This window comes from Arabidopsis thaliana (assembly GCF_000001735.4).
Source record: "Arabidopsis thaliana chromosome 1 sequence".
Lineage (NCBI taxonomy): Eukaryota > Viridiplantae > Streptophyta > Magnoliopsida > Brassicales > Brassicaceae > Arabidopsis > Arabidopsis thaliana.
In genome coordinates this window covers 22,674,233-22,689,618 of record NC_003070.9, presented here as the reverse complement: position 1 = coordinate 22,689,618, position 15,386 = coordinate 22,674,233, and the positions used below count along the sequence as shown (strand labels likewise).

The 15,386-nt window shown below is 38.3% G+C and overlaps 5 protein-coding genes across 11 annotated transcripts; 4 read left to right on the top strand and 1 right to left on the bottom strand.

Annotated features, from left to right (window-relative positions):
• Positions 1–7: 7 nt before the first annotated feature.
• Positions 8–4,725, top strand: AT1G61490 (S-locus lectin protein kinase family protein; the record flags this gene model as incomplete). 7 transcript variants are annotated; one of them, NM_001333978.1, is made up of 9 exons in its annotated part: positions 8–391; positions 515–1,121; positions 1,196–2,606; positions 2,731–2,841; positions 3,053–3,204; positions 3,283–3,493; positions 3,582–3,819; positions 3,917–4,067; positions 4,169–4,488. In NM_001333978.1, 7 exons carry the CDS (start codon positions 1,352–1,354, stop codon positions 4,463–4,465), a joined length of 2,415 nt encoding a protein of 804 aa, NP_001322951.1. The 7 variants fall into 7 exon arrangements, with proteins under 7 accessions (NP_001322951.1, NP_001322954.1, NP_001322955.1 ...); NM_001333979.1 differs by having other exon boundaries at positions 515–2,061; positions 2,140–2,606; NM_001333976.1 differs by lacking the exon at positions 8–391 and having other exon boundaries at positions 610–740; positions 1,060–1,248; positions 1,417–2,606; positions 4,169–4,548.
• A 267-nt stretch (positions 4,726–4,992) lies between these two features.
• AT1G61480 (S-locus lectin protein kinase family protein) lies at positions 4,993–8,363 on the top strand. The gene is made up of 7 exons (NM_104829.3): positions 4,993–6,469; positions 6,574–6,684; positions 6,789–6,958; positions 7,039–7,249; positions 7,346–7,583; positions 7,663–7,813; positions 7,906–8,363. Exons 1-7 carry the CDS (start codon positions 5,215–5,217, stop codon positions 8,197–8,199), a joined length of 2,430 nt encoding a protein of 809 aa, NP_176343.2. The 5' UTR covers positions 4,993–5,214; the 3' UTR covers positions 8,200–8,363.
• A 484-nt stretch (positions 8,364–8,847) lies between these two features.
• On the top strand, positions 8,848–9,849 carry AT1G61475 (ATP binding / protein kinase; the record flags this gene model as incomplete). The annotated part of the gene is made up of 5 exons (NM_001160968.1): positions 8,848–8,914; positions 9,021–9,119; positions 9,228–9,391; positions 9,453–9,563; positions 9,652–9,849. 5 exons carry the CDS (start codon positions 8,848–8,850, stop codon positions 9,847–9,849), a joined length of 639 nt encoding a protein of 212 aa, NP_001154440.1.
• A 467-nt stretch (positions 9,850–10,316) lies between these two features.
• AT1G61470 (Polynucleotidyl transferase, ribonuclease H-like superfamily protein) lies at positions 10,317–11,527 on the bottom strand. The gene has a single exon (NM_104828.2). It carries the CDS (start codon positions 11,432–11,434, stop codon positions 10,598–10,600), a length of 837 nt encoding a protein of 278 aa, NP_176342.1. The 5' UTR covers positions 11,435–11,527; the 3' UTR covers positions 10,317–10,597.
• A 903-nt stretch (positions 11,528–12,430) lies between these two features.
• Positions 12,431–15,351, top strand: AT1G61460 (G-type lectin S-receptor-like Serine/Threonine-kinase; the record flags this gene model as incomplete). The annotated part of the gene is made up of 8 exons (NM_104827.3): positions 12,431–13,074; positions 13,171–13,679; positions 13,808–13,918; positions 14,021–14,166; positions 14,246–14,456; positions 14,555–14,792; positions 14,883–14,979; positions 15,058–15,351. 8 exons carry the CDS (start codon positions 12,431–12,433, stop codon positions 15,349–15,351), a joined length of 2,250 nt encoding a protein of 749 aa, NP_176341.3.
• Positions 15,352–15,386: the final 35 nt, after the last annotated feature.

The following is a 15,386-nucleotide window of genomic DNA, read 5'->3' as shown; positions in this document are numbered from 1 at the left end:
ACATTGTTTAATCCAAATAAAAAGGTTTTTAACTTAAACATCTCACGAACTTGGAAGAGATTGAAGGCAACCCAGAAGAGTCGATGGATCCTTCGACCTATATGTTGGCTCATTCAGTGGTTCTCGACCCATCTCCTATTCTGGGGTTTCTTCGGTTCCAATGTGTGTCGTCTCACAACTTCTGCTCTCGCCGGTGACACCAATGTTAAATTTGGGGGAGAATCACTTAAGCCCAGATTTTGGGAGTTGGAATCAGCCATACTTCCATGTGTAGTTTCGGTCTCGATTTGGGGAACTAGAGTTCAACGACATTAGCGATTATGCACTCTAAGTGTTCGGTGAAATGCTTGAACGAGATTTAACGTAGTTTGCAGTACAAGAACTTGTTCCGGTATATCTAGTCAACAATTTAAACTGTGTTGTAAGATAAAAACAACGACTTCAGAAACCAATAAGAAAGATTTGATGTTAATTCATCTGATTTATTCATATATTCATCTTTCAATTGTTGCAGGGAATGTAGATTTGGTTCTTGGACTCCAAGACCTGGCAAGGACATGGAAACAACACAATATTTCAGTCTGAAGTCGATCGATTGGATTCTTCTAGCCAGGCTATAAATTCTCATCTTTTGACTAATGCAGGGTATACATGCCTAACATTCACTGGTTCTGGCCCAACAACTTAACAATGACATGAAAAATGTTGCTTTGTGAGGTCAAATGTTGATTGGGTAAAAGGTTAGACTTCTTGGAAATTATTGAAATTTTTTTGGTATTATGAGATAAGGTTTAGTAAAGTTTCATGGAAATTACTACTCACAATGCCAAGTGGGGAACCTAGACTGTTTTTTGCTGAGATATTGCAGCTTTGAATCAGTCAATATGTCAAGACTCTATATTGCAGACCTTTTGCTCATCTCTTGTGGTCAACATTGCTTATAGGTCCCAGAAAACAGTTCCCACAAGTCCCTGCGATTTTGCTTTTCCTGGCTAACTTTCTCACTTCGCTTCATAAACTAATGTTGAAAAATCTGATTGATTGATATTTTCATCTCAGAGTGTAGATGTCTAACTTTCATTGGTTCCAAGGTCAACTTGAATGGTTGATTGGGTTAAAAGGTTAGACTTCTCCGTGACAAACTGAAAACATAATTAATATTATTTTTATACTAATAATTTGATTGTGGATGAAGTAATGCAGAATTTTGGAACACAACTGCGGTCAGGCAGTCAGCATTGTTTTAAGGTCCTCACAAGCCCCTGACTTTGTTATTGTGACTTACTTTCTTGCTAAATAAATAATTCTTTGTTTTTTAAATTAATCTTAAGAAAATAGTTCTTGTAGACACATGGGGAAGAAGAGGATTGTGTTCTTTGCTTGTTTGCTCTTGTTTACCGTCCTATTACGTTTTAGCTATGCAGGGATAACGACAGAAAGTCCTTTGTCAGTCGAACAAACACTCAGCTCCTCTAATGGAATTTATGAATTGGGGTTTTTCAGTCCTAATAACTCCCAAAATCTGTATGTGGGAATCTGGTTCAAGGGTATCATTCCCCGGGTGGTTGTGTGGGTGGCAAATAGAGAAACACCTACTACAGACACATCGGCAAATCTTGCTATCAGCAGCAATGGTAGTCTTCTATTGTTTAATGGCAAACATGGTGTTGTGTGGTCCATCGGAGAAAATTTTGCATCTAATGGGTCTCGTGCAGAGCTTACAGACAACGGAAATCTAGTTGTCATAGACAATGCTTCGGGAAGAACTTTATGGGAAAGCTTTGAGCACTTTGGTGACACTATGCTACCTTTCTCAAGCCTGATGTATAATCTCGCCACAGGTGAGAAGCGGGTGTTGACTTCTTGGAAAACTGACACTGATCCATCGCCTGGCGTATTTGTGGGTCAGATTACACCACAAGTGCCATCACAGGTGCTTATTATGAGAGGCTCGACGCGTTATTATAGAACCGGTCCATGGGCTAAAACAAGGTTCACAGGGATACCACTAATGGATGACACATATGCAAGTCCATTCAGCCTTCAGCAGGATGCTAACGGGTCAGGATTCTTTACTTATTTTGATAGAAGTTTCAAACTTTCACGTATAATTATATCATCAGAAGGATCAATGAAAAGGTTTCGGCATAATGGAACGGACTGGGAATTAAGCTACATGGCTCCAGCCAATTCATGCGATATTTACGGTGTATGTGGACCATTTGGGTTGTGTATTGTGTCAGTACCTTTAAAGTGCAAATGCTTGAAAGGATTTGTTCCTCATTCCACTGAGGAATGGAAAAGAGGAAACTGGACTGGTGGTTGTGCGAGGCTTACGGAACTACATTGTCAAGGAAACTCTACTGGCAAAGATGTAAATATCTTCCATCCTGTTACCAACGTAAAGCTTCCAGACTTTTACGAATATGAAAGTTCTGTGGATGCTGAAGAATGCCACCAAAGTTGCCTCCACAATTGTTCTTGCTTGGCCTTTGCTTATATCCATGGAATAGGGTGCTTAATCTGGAACCAGAACCTAATGGACGCTGTGCAATTTTCTGCTGGAGGAGAAATTCTGTCCATTCGTCTTGCACACTCTGAACTAGGTACGGCTTAAAAGATAACATAGACGATCTTGTCTGTTAATTATAACTTTGTCTTCAACTCTAGTGTTCTCTTTGATAGCAATATGGTTTATTGTTTAATTTATTTATGTCTTAAATATCTCAGGTGGAAATAAGCGCAACAAAATCATTGTTGCTAGTACTGTGAGCCTTTCTCTGTTTGTGATATTGACTTCTGCTGCATTTGGTTTCTGGAGATACAGAGTGAAACATAAAGGTACACACTGATTATCATAGTATCTCTTTGTCGTTACATTTATTACAAATTACTGAAAACTTAAATTGATAAAAAGCGAAGTTTTTCCCACTACGTCAAACCTACACTAAATCGACGCACTCTATGTTCTTTGAACTATCATATGTTCTCTTTGCTTCAAAATATCTGAAGATATTATGACCTAACACGCGAGTTCTAACTCAATTTTCAGCCTATACGTTAAAGGATGCCTGGAGGAATGATCTGAAATCAAAGGAGGTCCCAGGTTTAGAATTTTTTGAGATGAATACCATACAAACTGCCACCAATAATTTCAGTCTATCAAACAAACTCGGACAAGGTGGATTTGGTTCTGTTTACAAGGTCAGGAGAAGTTATCCTTTTTGCTCTTCAAGATCCTCTGTTTATGCCCTCGAACTGACCTTCTGCAATCTGTTTCAGGGAAAGTTACAAGATGGGAAAGAAATTGCTGTAAAACAGCTTTCTAGCAGCTCCGGACAGGGAAAAGAGGAGTTCATGAATGAAATAGTACTGATATCAAAACTCCAACACAGAAACTTAGTCCGGGTTTTGGGATGTTGCATCGAAGGAGAAGAGAAACTACTGATCTATGAGTTTATGTTGAACAAAAGCCTTGATACTTTTGTCTTTGGTGGGTCACTTCTTGGTCTTTCTCTTTTTGTTTTGCAGCTTTTTCTCCCTATACCGGAATTTCTTATCTGATAACTTGTATATGGTAGATGCAAGAAAAAAGCTCGAGGTTGATTGGCCAAAGAGATTTGATATCGTTCAAGGTATTGCACGTGGACTTCTTTATCTTCACCGTGACTCACGCCTCAAGGTAATTCACCGAGACCTGAAGGTCAGCAACATTCTTCTGGATGAGAAAATGAACCCGAAAATATCAGATTTTGGATTGGCTCGGATGTATGAGGGAACCCAATGTCAGGACAAAACTCGCAGGGTTGTAGGAACTCTGTAAGAACCTGTCTTTAATAACATGCTTGGCAAGATTCATTGTCATGTTAGTCCAATATTAAACTAGGTGATATGATACTATTTTATTTTTGACCAGAGGATATATGTCTCCTGAGTATGCATGGACCGGAGTATTCTCTGAGAAATCAGACATTTACAGCTTCGGAGTTCTACTGCTAGAAATTATCATCGGAGAGAAGATCTCAAGGTTCAGCTATGGCGAAGAAGGAAAAACACTTCTCGCATATGTAAGTTAATTCTTTATGTTTTCACACATTTACAAAGGATTTCAAAAGTGGTTCTTGCTCTGATACTCTTTAAGATATGAAACTAAACGTCTAAACAACAGGCATGGGAATCTTGGGGTGAAACCAAAGGAATTGATCTTTTGGACCAAGATCTTGCTGATTCATGTCGTCCGTTAGAAGTTGGAAGGTGTGTTCAGATTGGTCTGCTCTGTGTACAACACCAACCTGCAGACAGACCAAACACACTTGAGTTGCTGGCTATGCTCACGACAACATCAGATCTTCCATCACCAAAACAACCCACATTTGTAGTGCACTCTAGGGATGATGAATCATCTCTGTCTAAGGATTTGTTTACCGTCAATGAGATGACACAATCTATGATCCTTGGGCGTTAAGAAACCACCGTGATGGAAATTGTACTACTGATGTTGATAACTTCAATTTTATTATCATTTTTTTTTATGAATGTTGAAATCTTCAGAACTGATCCATTCTTTTATTGCGTTTTTTTTTCGTTCTTTAAGAAACCATTTAGTTGGTGTATTACCCATGGTTCTTTAAGAAAAGCTTTAAAGTTGCGCTTTAGGCTTACAAGTTACTGATTCTGAGGCTGACACAGTGTTTCAAGCTAAGGATTCATTTCGTTGGGTCCAACTGGTGAAAATTGTTTAGAGGTGCTTATTTTAGACGAGTCATCACTCATCACTACTTCATTATTGTCTAAGAAATGTCTGATTAATTAAACATTGATGTATCTTTCACAGATTAGGTCAATCAATGCGTGATTGATTGGGTTAAATGTCGGGTTCTTAAAGTCAGATTGACCATTCGATTGATGCAAGAGTATATATTCCTATCATTGACAAGAACATGAAAATGACAATGTTGCTATGGGAGAAACAGATTGGGTAAAAACGTTGGACTTTTTCGTGGCCATTACATAAGTATTATATTTATTTTCTATTACTATATTAAGCAATGCAGAATTTTCGAACATAAGTCTGGTTTGGTCAACATATTTGTAGGTGTTTGAGAATATAGTACTCACAACGTGACTTTGTTTTCTTGGTTTACTTTTTCTTTTGTTAACATGTTTGTTTCTTAAATTGATCCAAAGATATAGTTCTTGTAGACACAATAACACATGGGGAAGAAGAGGATCATGTTCTTTGCTTCCTTGCTCTTAATTACCATCTTTTTAAGTTTCAGCTATGCAGGGATAACGAGAGAAAGTCCTCTGTCAATAGGAAAAACTCTCAGCTCCTCTAATGGAGTTTATGAATTGGGATTCTTCAGTTTTAATAACTCCCAAAATCAGTATGTTGGAATCTGGTTCAAGGGTATCATTCCCCGGGTGGTTGTGTGGGTGGCCAATAGAGAAAAGCCTGTTACAGACTCTGCAGCAAATTTAACTATCAGCAGCAATGGAAGTCTTCTGTTGTTTAATGAAAATCATAGCGTTGTGTGGTCCATTGGAGAAACTTTTGCATCTAACGGGTCTCGTGCGGAGCTTACAGACAACGGAAATTTAGTTGTCATAGACAATAATTCGGGAAGAACTCTATGGGAAAGCTTTGAGCATTTTGGTGACACTATGCTACCTTTCTCAAACCTGATGTATAATCTTGCCACAGGTGAGAAGCGGGTGTTGACTTCTTGGAAAAGTCACACTGATCCATCGCCTGGCGATTTTACGGTTCAGATTACACCGCAAGTTCCATCCCAGGCGTGTACTATGAGAGGCTCAAAGACTTATTGGAGAAGCGGTCCATGGGCTAAAACAAGGTTCACCGGGATACCTGTAATGGATGACACATATACAAGTCCATTCAGCCTTCAGCAAGATACAAACGGGTCAGGATCCTTCACTTATTTTGAAAGAAACTTCAAACTTTCATATATAATGATAACATCAGAAGGCTCACTGAAGATTTTTCAGCATAATGGAATGGACTGGGAATTAAACTTCGAGGCTCCAGAAAATTCATGCGATATTTACGGCTTTTGTGGACCTTTTGGAATTTGTGTTATGTCAGTACCTCCAAAGTGTAAATGCTTCAAAGGGTTTGTACCAAAATCCATTGAGGAGTGGAAAAGAGGAAACTGGACTGATGGTTGTGTGAGGCATACTGAACTACATTGCCAAGGAAACACTAATGGTAAAACTGTAAACGGCTTCTATCACGTTGCCAACATAAAGCCTCCAGACTTTTACGAATTTGCAAGTTTTGTGGATGCTGAAGGATGCTACCAAATTTGCCTCCACAATTGTTCTTGCTTGGCCTTTGCTTATATCAATGGAATAGGTTGCTTAATGTGGAACCAAGACCTAATGGACGCAGTGCAATTTTCTGCAGGGGGAGAAATTCTTTCCATTCGCCTTGCAAGTTCTGAACTAGGTATTGCTTAAAACATAACACGAAAGAGAGACTTCGCCATTACAACTTTATCTTCCACTCCATTGGTACTGTTCTCTAACTTTTTTTCGTTTTATATATCTCAGGTGGAAATAAGCGCAACAAAATCATTGTTGCTAGTATTGTGAGCCTTTCTCTTTTTGTGATACTGGCTTTTGCTGCGTTTTGTTTCTTGAGATACAAAGTGAAACATACCGGTACACACCGATGATCTTACTATCTTTCTATTGATTTCGAGTTTTTTGTTTATTCATTTGCTAGCTAATGCATGGTAACACACTGACTATTATTGAAAGTCTAGTTTCAGCGAAGATATCAAAGATTGCTTCAAAAGAGGCATGGAATAATGATCTAGAGCCACAAGATGTCTCAGGTTTAAAGTTCTTTGAGATGAATACCATTCAAACTGCCACTGATAATTTCAGTCTCTCAAATAAACTAGGACAAGGTGGATTTGGCTCAGTTTACAAGGTAGGAGATTTTTTTTCTTTTCTTTGCTTCTATGTATTCGCCTTTATGTTCACGAGATGACTTTCTGCAATCTGTTTTAGGGAAAGCTGCAAGATGGGAAAGAAATTGCTGTAAAACGGCTTTCTAGCAGCTCCGGACAGGGAAAAGAGGAGTTCATGAATGAAATAGTACTCATCTCGAAACTACAACATAAAAACTTGGTTAGGATTCTGGGATGTTGCATTGAAGGAGAAGAGAGGCTGTTGGTATATGAGTTTTTGCTGAACAAAAGCCTTGATACTTTTCTCTTCGGTGGGTTCCTTCTTGCCTCATTTCTTTTCTACAAGCGGCTTTTTTTCTACATGGAACTGTCAGTTCTGATCGTTTCTATACGGTATTATTGCTTAGATTCAAGAAAAAGGCTTGAGATTGACTGGCCTAAGAGATTTAATATCATTGAAGGCATTGCGCGTGGGCTTCACTATCTCCACCGTGACTCATGCCTCAGGGTCATTCACCGTGATCTTAAGGTTAGCAATATTCTTCTGGATGAGAAGATGAACCCAAAAATATCAGACTTTGGATTGGCTCGGATGTATCAGGGAACCGAATATCAGGACAACACTCGTAGGGTTGCAGGAACTCTGTAAGAACATGTCTTTAATTACATGCTTGTGAATGATTCATAGTTATAATCATATTTAAACTATTTGATATATGTGTAGAGGATATATGGCTCCCGAGTATGCATGGACTGGGATGTTCTCTGAGAAATCAGATATCTACAGTTTTGGAGTTATACTGTTGGAAATCATCACCGGGGAGAAGATCTCAAGATTCAGCTATGGTAGACAAGGAAAAACCCTTCTTGCATATGTAAGTAAGGCTTTTAGGTTTTTATACACTTGTAGATGTTTCAAAAATGTTTCTTGCTGTTACATTCTGAAGACCTGAAACCTAAACAACAGGCATGGGAATCTTGGTGTGAAAGTGGAGGAATCGATCTTTTGGATAAAGATGTTGCTGATTCATGTCACCCATTAGAAGTTGAGAGATGTGTGCAGATTGGTTTGCTATGTGTTCAACACCAACCTGCTGATAGACCAAACACAATGGAGTTGTTGTCTATGCTCACCACAACATCAGATCTTACATCACCAAAACAGCCCACATTTGTAGTGCACACGAGAGATGAAGAATCTCTGTCTCAGGGTTTGATCACCGTCAATGAGATGACCCAATCTGTGATCCTTGGGCGTTAAGAAACTGTGTGATATGGAAAATTTTTACAGTTGAAATGTTTGGATTGTACATTAGGTTCTTGGCCTAACACGCTAGCTAACAGGGATATGAAAATGACAATGTTGTTATGTGAGCTCAATGAAAAAGAAACGTTTAATGATAGCAGTCTAACGTTCTCGTCTAGGTTCCCCCTCCTCCACTTGACGTTTTGAGCTATATCCATGGACTTTATAAACCGCTATTTTTGCAGCTTTGAATCAGTCAATATTGCTGACCTTATGCTCATCTCTTGTGGTCAACATTGCGAATAGGTGCTTGAAATTAGTTCCCCTGCGTACGTTATTATTATTTTTGGCTTATATTCTCTTGTTCAAAGTTCAAACCATCACTTTTAAAACCACCAATATTGTCTCTTGTTCAAAGTTCTCTGATTTGATCACATATTTTTGTGTTTTTTTGAAGTAGTCATTTGAAAATCGTATTACACGTCTTAGAAATTTACATCAAAGGGATCAATGAAGAGGTTTCATGCTTAATATAAATGGAGTGAGAACTAAAACTACGAGGCTCTAGTACTTAAGTTTGCTTTCCTAAGGATTTAATAGTGCGCTGAAAGCGTTCGGTATGTTATGTTTCAAAGCTGATCAGAGCAAGTAGACCAGGACCTAATGGACACAGTGCAATTTTCTCCAGGAGGAGAAATTATTTCCATTCGTCTTGCACGTTCTGAACTAGGTACATATAACAGGAAAGAGCTACTCCGTCAATTAAACGATGATAGTGTTCTCTTTGGTAGCAGTATGACTTGTTGTTTATTTTTCTTTTGTCTTATAAATCTCAGATGCAAATGAGCGTAACATGATCATTACAGCTAGTATTGTAAGCTTTGCTCTGTTTGTGATAATGGCTTCTGCTGCGTTTGGTTTCTGGAGATATAAAGGTACAAACTGATGTTCTTGCTACCTTTCTATTGATTTCTTGTTTTTTTTTATTTACAGTACTCATATCTTGCTATCGGTAACACACTGATGACCTATATTATAATCAGCTAAGATATCAAAGGATGCTTCACAAGTTGCATGGAGGAATGATTTGAAACCACAAGATGTATCAGGTTTAAATTTCTTTGAGATGAATACCATTCAAAATGCCACCAATAATTTCAGTATATCAAACAAACTCGGACAAGGTGGATTCGGTCCAGTTTATAAGGTCAGAGATTTTTTATTTATAACCTCTTTGGTCTTTTCTATTATTTGCTTATGCTCTCCAGATAACCTTCTGCAATGTGTTTCAGGGAAAGCTGCAAGATGGGAAAGAAATTGCTGTAAAAAGGCTTTCTAGCAGCTCGGGCCAGGGCAAAGAGGAGTTCATGAATGAAATAGTACTCATCTCAAAACTACAACATAAAAACTTAGTTCGGATTTTGGGATGTTGCATGTCGCCCATTAGAAGTTGAGAGATGTGTGCAGATTGGTCTTCTCTGTGTCCAACACCAACCTGCAGACAGACCAAACACACTTGAATTGCTGTCCATGCTCACCACAACATCAGATCTTCCACCACCAAAACAACCCACATTTGTAGTGAACACGGTAGTTGATGAATCACCGTCTAAGAGGTTGATCACTGTCAATGAGATGACCCATTCTATGATCCTAGGGCGGTAAGAGATTATGTGATGAAACCTGTAGAGTGAATGTGTGTTTGATTGTTCACGAAAGGAATCAGTTTTCGAATGTATATAACTTAACCTTTCATGCTTTTTGTAAAAGATTTTTCACTTAAGTAAATAGAGAAAATTACTATAGATGAGCTTCCAATTTGGTTGACCAATGATTTACTATAGAGTTTGCATTTCCAGTTGTTCTCCAGCAGAATTGTCTAATCTTGTGAGGAGCTTATCTGCAGAGCCAAATGAGCTCATAATTTTGGGTTTCCATTGGTTAGATACTATCATATCCTCATAGTATAAAAGTAGAATTAGTCAATGCCTTAAATCTAAATAAGGGAGCCATGATTGAATTTGCACGTATTAAAAGTGAAGAAGAAACTCAAGTCCACAGGAGAAAAGTGTGACACTCCAACCAAAACAACTCATAATTGGTACTAACAAAATATTTCACATAGATTCCAAATTTTGATTAGTGTATAGCGAAAAAGGAAAAAACTGGGCTTGTTACATATCTTCAGCTCAATTCGGAGGAAACTGATAGATAGTAATTCCAAGACAAAGATGTTACATGAGAGGCTTTTGAGTAGATTCTAACTTTAGATTCATTAAAGTATTTACTAAAGAGCAATAGTCATAATATTGAGAGAATTGTTTTGATGGACAATAAAAGCTGAAAGTTAAATCCTAAGCATATAAAGAAAGAATTTGCATACTAGCAACAAGACATGCTAAACATTGAGGGATCACAATACGTAGTTCCTTCCTTGGACCGGTATCGGGATGTAACATCTAGTCATCATAAGCTGTTGCTGATGCTGCTGCTGCTCTAGTTGATATTGCTGATCATCAGCTCTTCTTCCAGTACTCTCCTTTCTACTATTGACCAAATCGAAAATCAACTTAGTGAAGACACGAGCCGTCAATTCGCTGTCTGATCCAGCGTGATGAGCTTTTCCAACACGCCTCATCTGCAACACATCCGCTATTCTCTGTAGTCCGAAACGGCTACTTAGTCCGCTGCATAATCCAGCCATTTTCTTCACATCATAAACAAACCTTCCCAAAAGCTGCTGGACGGTTTCATCAAACTCTTTCGAAGTCTCGGGTAATGGTTTTCTAGTTAAACCTTTAAGTAGATAAGCTTTGTCGTAAGAGCCTTGAAAAGTCACCCATCTCATTTTTCCATGTTTCTCATTGAGAATCTGAGAAAACTCCATGAAGAACTCTTCGATTCCAATACCTTCTTCTCTGATCTTATCCAGATCCAAACCATTGTTTTTTAAAAACGCTATAGATTTATCATTTTTCAAGCTCTTAGATTCGTTGAAATCTGACAAGTTGATCTCCCAGGTTTTAGTGATTCCTTTGCCGAATAGCGTTAACCCTAACTGGATGAGATGGGTGTTGTCCACATTGAATTTCATGTCTCTATAACGAATTTCATCACTTGCGTCCATGGGAGTCTCCTTTAAGCATCCGGGAAACTCTGTGTCGATAGCGATGGAATTACAATGTTTCAAACAATCTCTTATCGAATTCATCTCTGCTTGCTTGTTCCATCTCCAAACTTCACCGCTCATCTCGAACGAAACTAAGAAACTGTTTGTTTATCTGAAAGAGAAAGTGAGATAACAAATGAATTTTATTTGGTTGGCGTTATATTATTAGAGAATTTATAGGGATTAGATTAAGACACCGACTTCAGTTTCCTTATTTTTAGGATACTATAAAGTTTTCATTTTTTTTCCATCAAAAGTTCGTGTTGACTTTTTTGACTCCTAATTCTTGTTAAACACGAGTTTTCAATTTTTCTCTTAAAATTCAAAAACAAAAAAACGCGTGGTTCCGAAGCGGTTTTCAATTTTTAACACTAAACCGAATTAAATTCCTTGCCCGAACCGAATTAAATTCTAATTTCTCTCTCAAAACTCAAAAGCCTTGTTTCCGAAGCGGTTTACGATTTCAACGCTAAACCGAATTAAATTCCTATTACAAATTAAAGTCTAATTTTCCATCCCGAAATACACGAAATTGACAAAAGACTTTATTTTAAGTCTTCCCGGAAGGTTCTTCTCTGGGTTAGTGGCTTGACGACACAAGTCAAGCAACCTGTCATACACTGACACAAGTCAATCTTGACTGTTGAATTATTCGGCTGCTTTTGGATAGTGACAGTTAAGCCCATATGGTTGGAGTACGAATCAATCGATTGGGGTCATTAAGGTCTTCAAGACATCACCGAAGCTCTGACTTTTTGTTATGCACTGCAAGTGTTCGAGGAAATGCCTAAACGAGATAATTCATAGTCTGCAGTTCAAGAAAAATATAGGTTCTTCTGGGCCTAACAAGCTAGTAAGGACTGGAACAATGAAAACGTTGCGTATCTGATACGGTAATGACTTCTTCGTGCCAATGTATCTATCATGTATTTATTAAATAATGCATATTTTTGGAAAATAAGTAAAGTAGTTCTGACAAGACACAGTGTTTTTTTTTTCCCCGGCTCTCTTGCTTCATACACACTAATCCAAAAAAGATAGTTATTGGAGAAAGAAAAAAACAAACAAACGGGGACGATGAGGATCACGTTCTTTGCTTCTTTGCTCTTATTTACCAATACCATCTTTATAAGTTTTAGCTTTGCAATTGCAGGGATAAACAAAGAGAGTCCTTTGTCAATAGGACAAACTCTCAGCTCCTCTAATGGAGTTTATGAATTGGGTTTCTTCAGTTTTAATAACTCGGAAAATCATTATCTTGGAATCTGGTTCAAGGGAATCATTCCCCGGGTGGTTGTGTGGGTGGCCAATAGAGAAAATCCTGTTACAGATTCCACAGCAAATCTCGCTATCAGCAGCAACGCAAGTCTTCTGTTATATAATGGAAAACATGGCGTTGCATGGTCCAGTGGTGAAACTCTTGCTTCTAACGGGTCTCGTGCAGAGCTTTCAGACACCGGAAATCTTATTGTCATAGACAATTTTTCGGGAAGAACTCTTTGGCAAAGCTTTGACCATCTTGGTGATACTATGCTTCCTTTCTCAGCTCTGATGTATAACCTCGCCACTGGCGAGAAGCAGGTCTTGACTTCTTGGAAAAGTTACACTAATCCAGCGGTTGGTGACTTTGTGCTTCAGATTACAACGCAAGTGCCAACACAAGCTTTAACTATGAGAGGCTCGAAGCCTTATTGGAGAAGCGGTCCATGGGCTAAAACAAGGTTCACGGGGGTACCACTAATGGATGATTCATTTACAAATCCATTAAGCCTTTAGCAAGATGCAAACGGGTCAGGATCCCTTACTTATTTAAACAGAAACTTCAAACTTCCACGTATAGTGATAACATCGAAGGGTTCACTGGAGATTTCTAGGCATAGTGGGACTGATTGGGTATTGAACTTTGTGGCTCCAGCGCACTCATGTGATTATTACGGTGTATGTGGACCTTTTGGGATTTGTGTCAAGTCAGTGTGTAAATGCTTCAAAGGGTTTATACCAAAATATATTGAGGAGTGGAAAAGAGGAAATTGGACTGATGGTTGTGTGAGGCGTACCAAACTACATTGTCAGGAAAACTCAACTAAAAAAGATGCAAACTTCTTCCATCCAGTTGCCAACATAAAGCCTCCAGACTTTTACGAATTTGCAAGTGCTGTGGATGCAGAAGGATGCTACAAAATTTGCCTCCACAACTGTTCTTGCTTGGCCTTTTCTTATATTCATGGAATTGGGTGCTTAATATGGAACCAAGACTTCATGGACACAGTGCAATTTTCTGCAGGAGGAGAGATTCTTTCCATTCGTCTTGCACGTTCTGAATTAGGTACGGCTTAAATGATATCAAGAAAGAGCTACTTCTTCAATTACAACTTTATCTAGAACTCCATTGATACTATTCGTTCCGGTAGCAGCATGGCTAGTTGTTCAATTTATTTTTGTCTTATATCTCAGGTGGGAATAAGCGCAAGAAGACCATTACTGCTAGTATTGTCAGCCTTTCTCTTTTTCTGATATTGGGTTCTACTGCGTTTGGTTTCTGGAGATACAGAGTTAAACATAATGGTAACACTCTGATGATCTTACTAGCTCTATATCGATCTCTTATTGTTTTTATTCATATTCATGGCCTTATTATTATCTCTTTATCTATTCCTGAAATTCTAGCTTCACAAGATGCACCGAAATATGATTTGGAACCACAAGATGTCTCAGGTTCATATTTGTTTGAGATGAACACCATTCAAACTGCCACCAATAATTTCAGTCTCTCAAATAAACTGGGACAAGGTGGATTTGGTTCAGTTTACAAGGTTGGAGAATTTTAATCTTCTTTGCTCTTTTGTATTTTCCGCTTATGTTCTCGAAATGACTTTCTGCAATCTGTATTAGGGAAAGCTGCAAGATGGGAAAGAAATTGCTGTAAAACGGCTTTCTAGCAGCTCAGGGCAGGGCAAAGAGGAGTTCATGAATGAAATAGTACTCATCTCAAAACTACAACACAAAAACTTAGTTCGGATTTTAGGATGTTGCATTGAAGGAGAAGAGAGGCTGTTGATTTATGAGTTTATGTTGAACAAAAGCCTTGATACTTTTCTCTTCGGTGGGTTCTTTCTTGCCTCATTCCTTTACTATCGGCAGCTTTTTTTCTCTATATGGAATTGTCTTTTCTGATTGTTTTCACGCTGTATTGTTGCTTAGATTCAAGAAAAAGGCTTGAGATTGACTGGCCAAAGAGATTTGATATCATTCAAGGTATTGCGCGTGGAATTCACTATCTCCATCGTGACTCATGCCTCAAGGTAATTCACCGTGATCTGAAGGTCAGCAATATTCTTCTTGACGAGAAGATGAATCCAAAGATATCAGATTTTGGATTGGCTCGGATGTATCAGGGAACCGAATATCAGGACAATACTCGCAGGGTCGTAGGAACTCTGTAAGAATCTATTTCAAAAACATAATTGACTAAAGACTCAAAGTTATAATCAGATATTAACTTGGGAGAAACTATTTGATATATGTGCAGAGGATATATGTCTCCAGAGGATATATTAGAAATCATAAGCGGAGAGAAGATCTCAAGATTCAGCTATGGCAAAGAAGAAAAAACCCTTATTGCATATGTAAGTACGACTTTAGGTATACAGTTGCAAATATCTCAAATCGTTTCTTGCTTTTATAATTTTAAGATCAAACAACAGGCATGGGAATCTTGGTGTGAAACTGGAGGAGTTGATCTTTTGGATAAAGATGTTGCTGATTCATGTCGCCCATTAGAAGTTGAGAGATGTATTCAGATTGGTCTTCTCTGTGTTCAACACCAACCTGCAGACAGACCAAACACACTTGAGTTGATGTCTATGCTCACGACAACATCAGATCTTCCATCACCAAAACAACCCACATTTGTAGTGCACTGGAGAGATGACGAATCATCGTCTAAGGATTTGATCACTGTGAATGAGATGACAAAGTCTGTGATCTTAGGGCGTTGAGAAATGATGTTTGATTGAAACTTTAGTCTGTTTTG

Bases quoted from the DNA above. Each gene is read 5' to 3' on its own strand.
- AT1G61470 (NM_104828.2), bottom strand. From the start codon at position 11,434: ATGAGCGGTGAAGTTTGGAGATGGAACAAGCAAGCAGAGATGAATTCG.
- AT1G61480 (NM_104829.3), top strand. From the start codon at position 5,215: ATGGGGAAGAAGAGGATCATGTTCTTTGCTTCCTTGCTCTTAATTACC. The intron at 6,685-6,788 runs GTACACACCGAT...TTGAAAGTCTAG, and splicing joins ATACAAAGTGAAACATACCG to TTTCAGCGAAGATATCAAAG. The intron at 7,250-7,345 runs GTGGGTTCCTTC...ATTATTGCTTAG, and splicing joins CCTTGATACTTTTCTCTTCG to ATTCAAGAAAAAGGCTTGAG.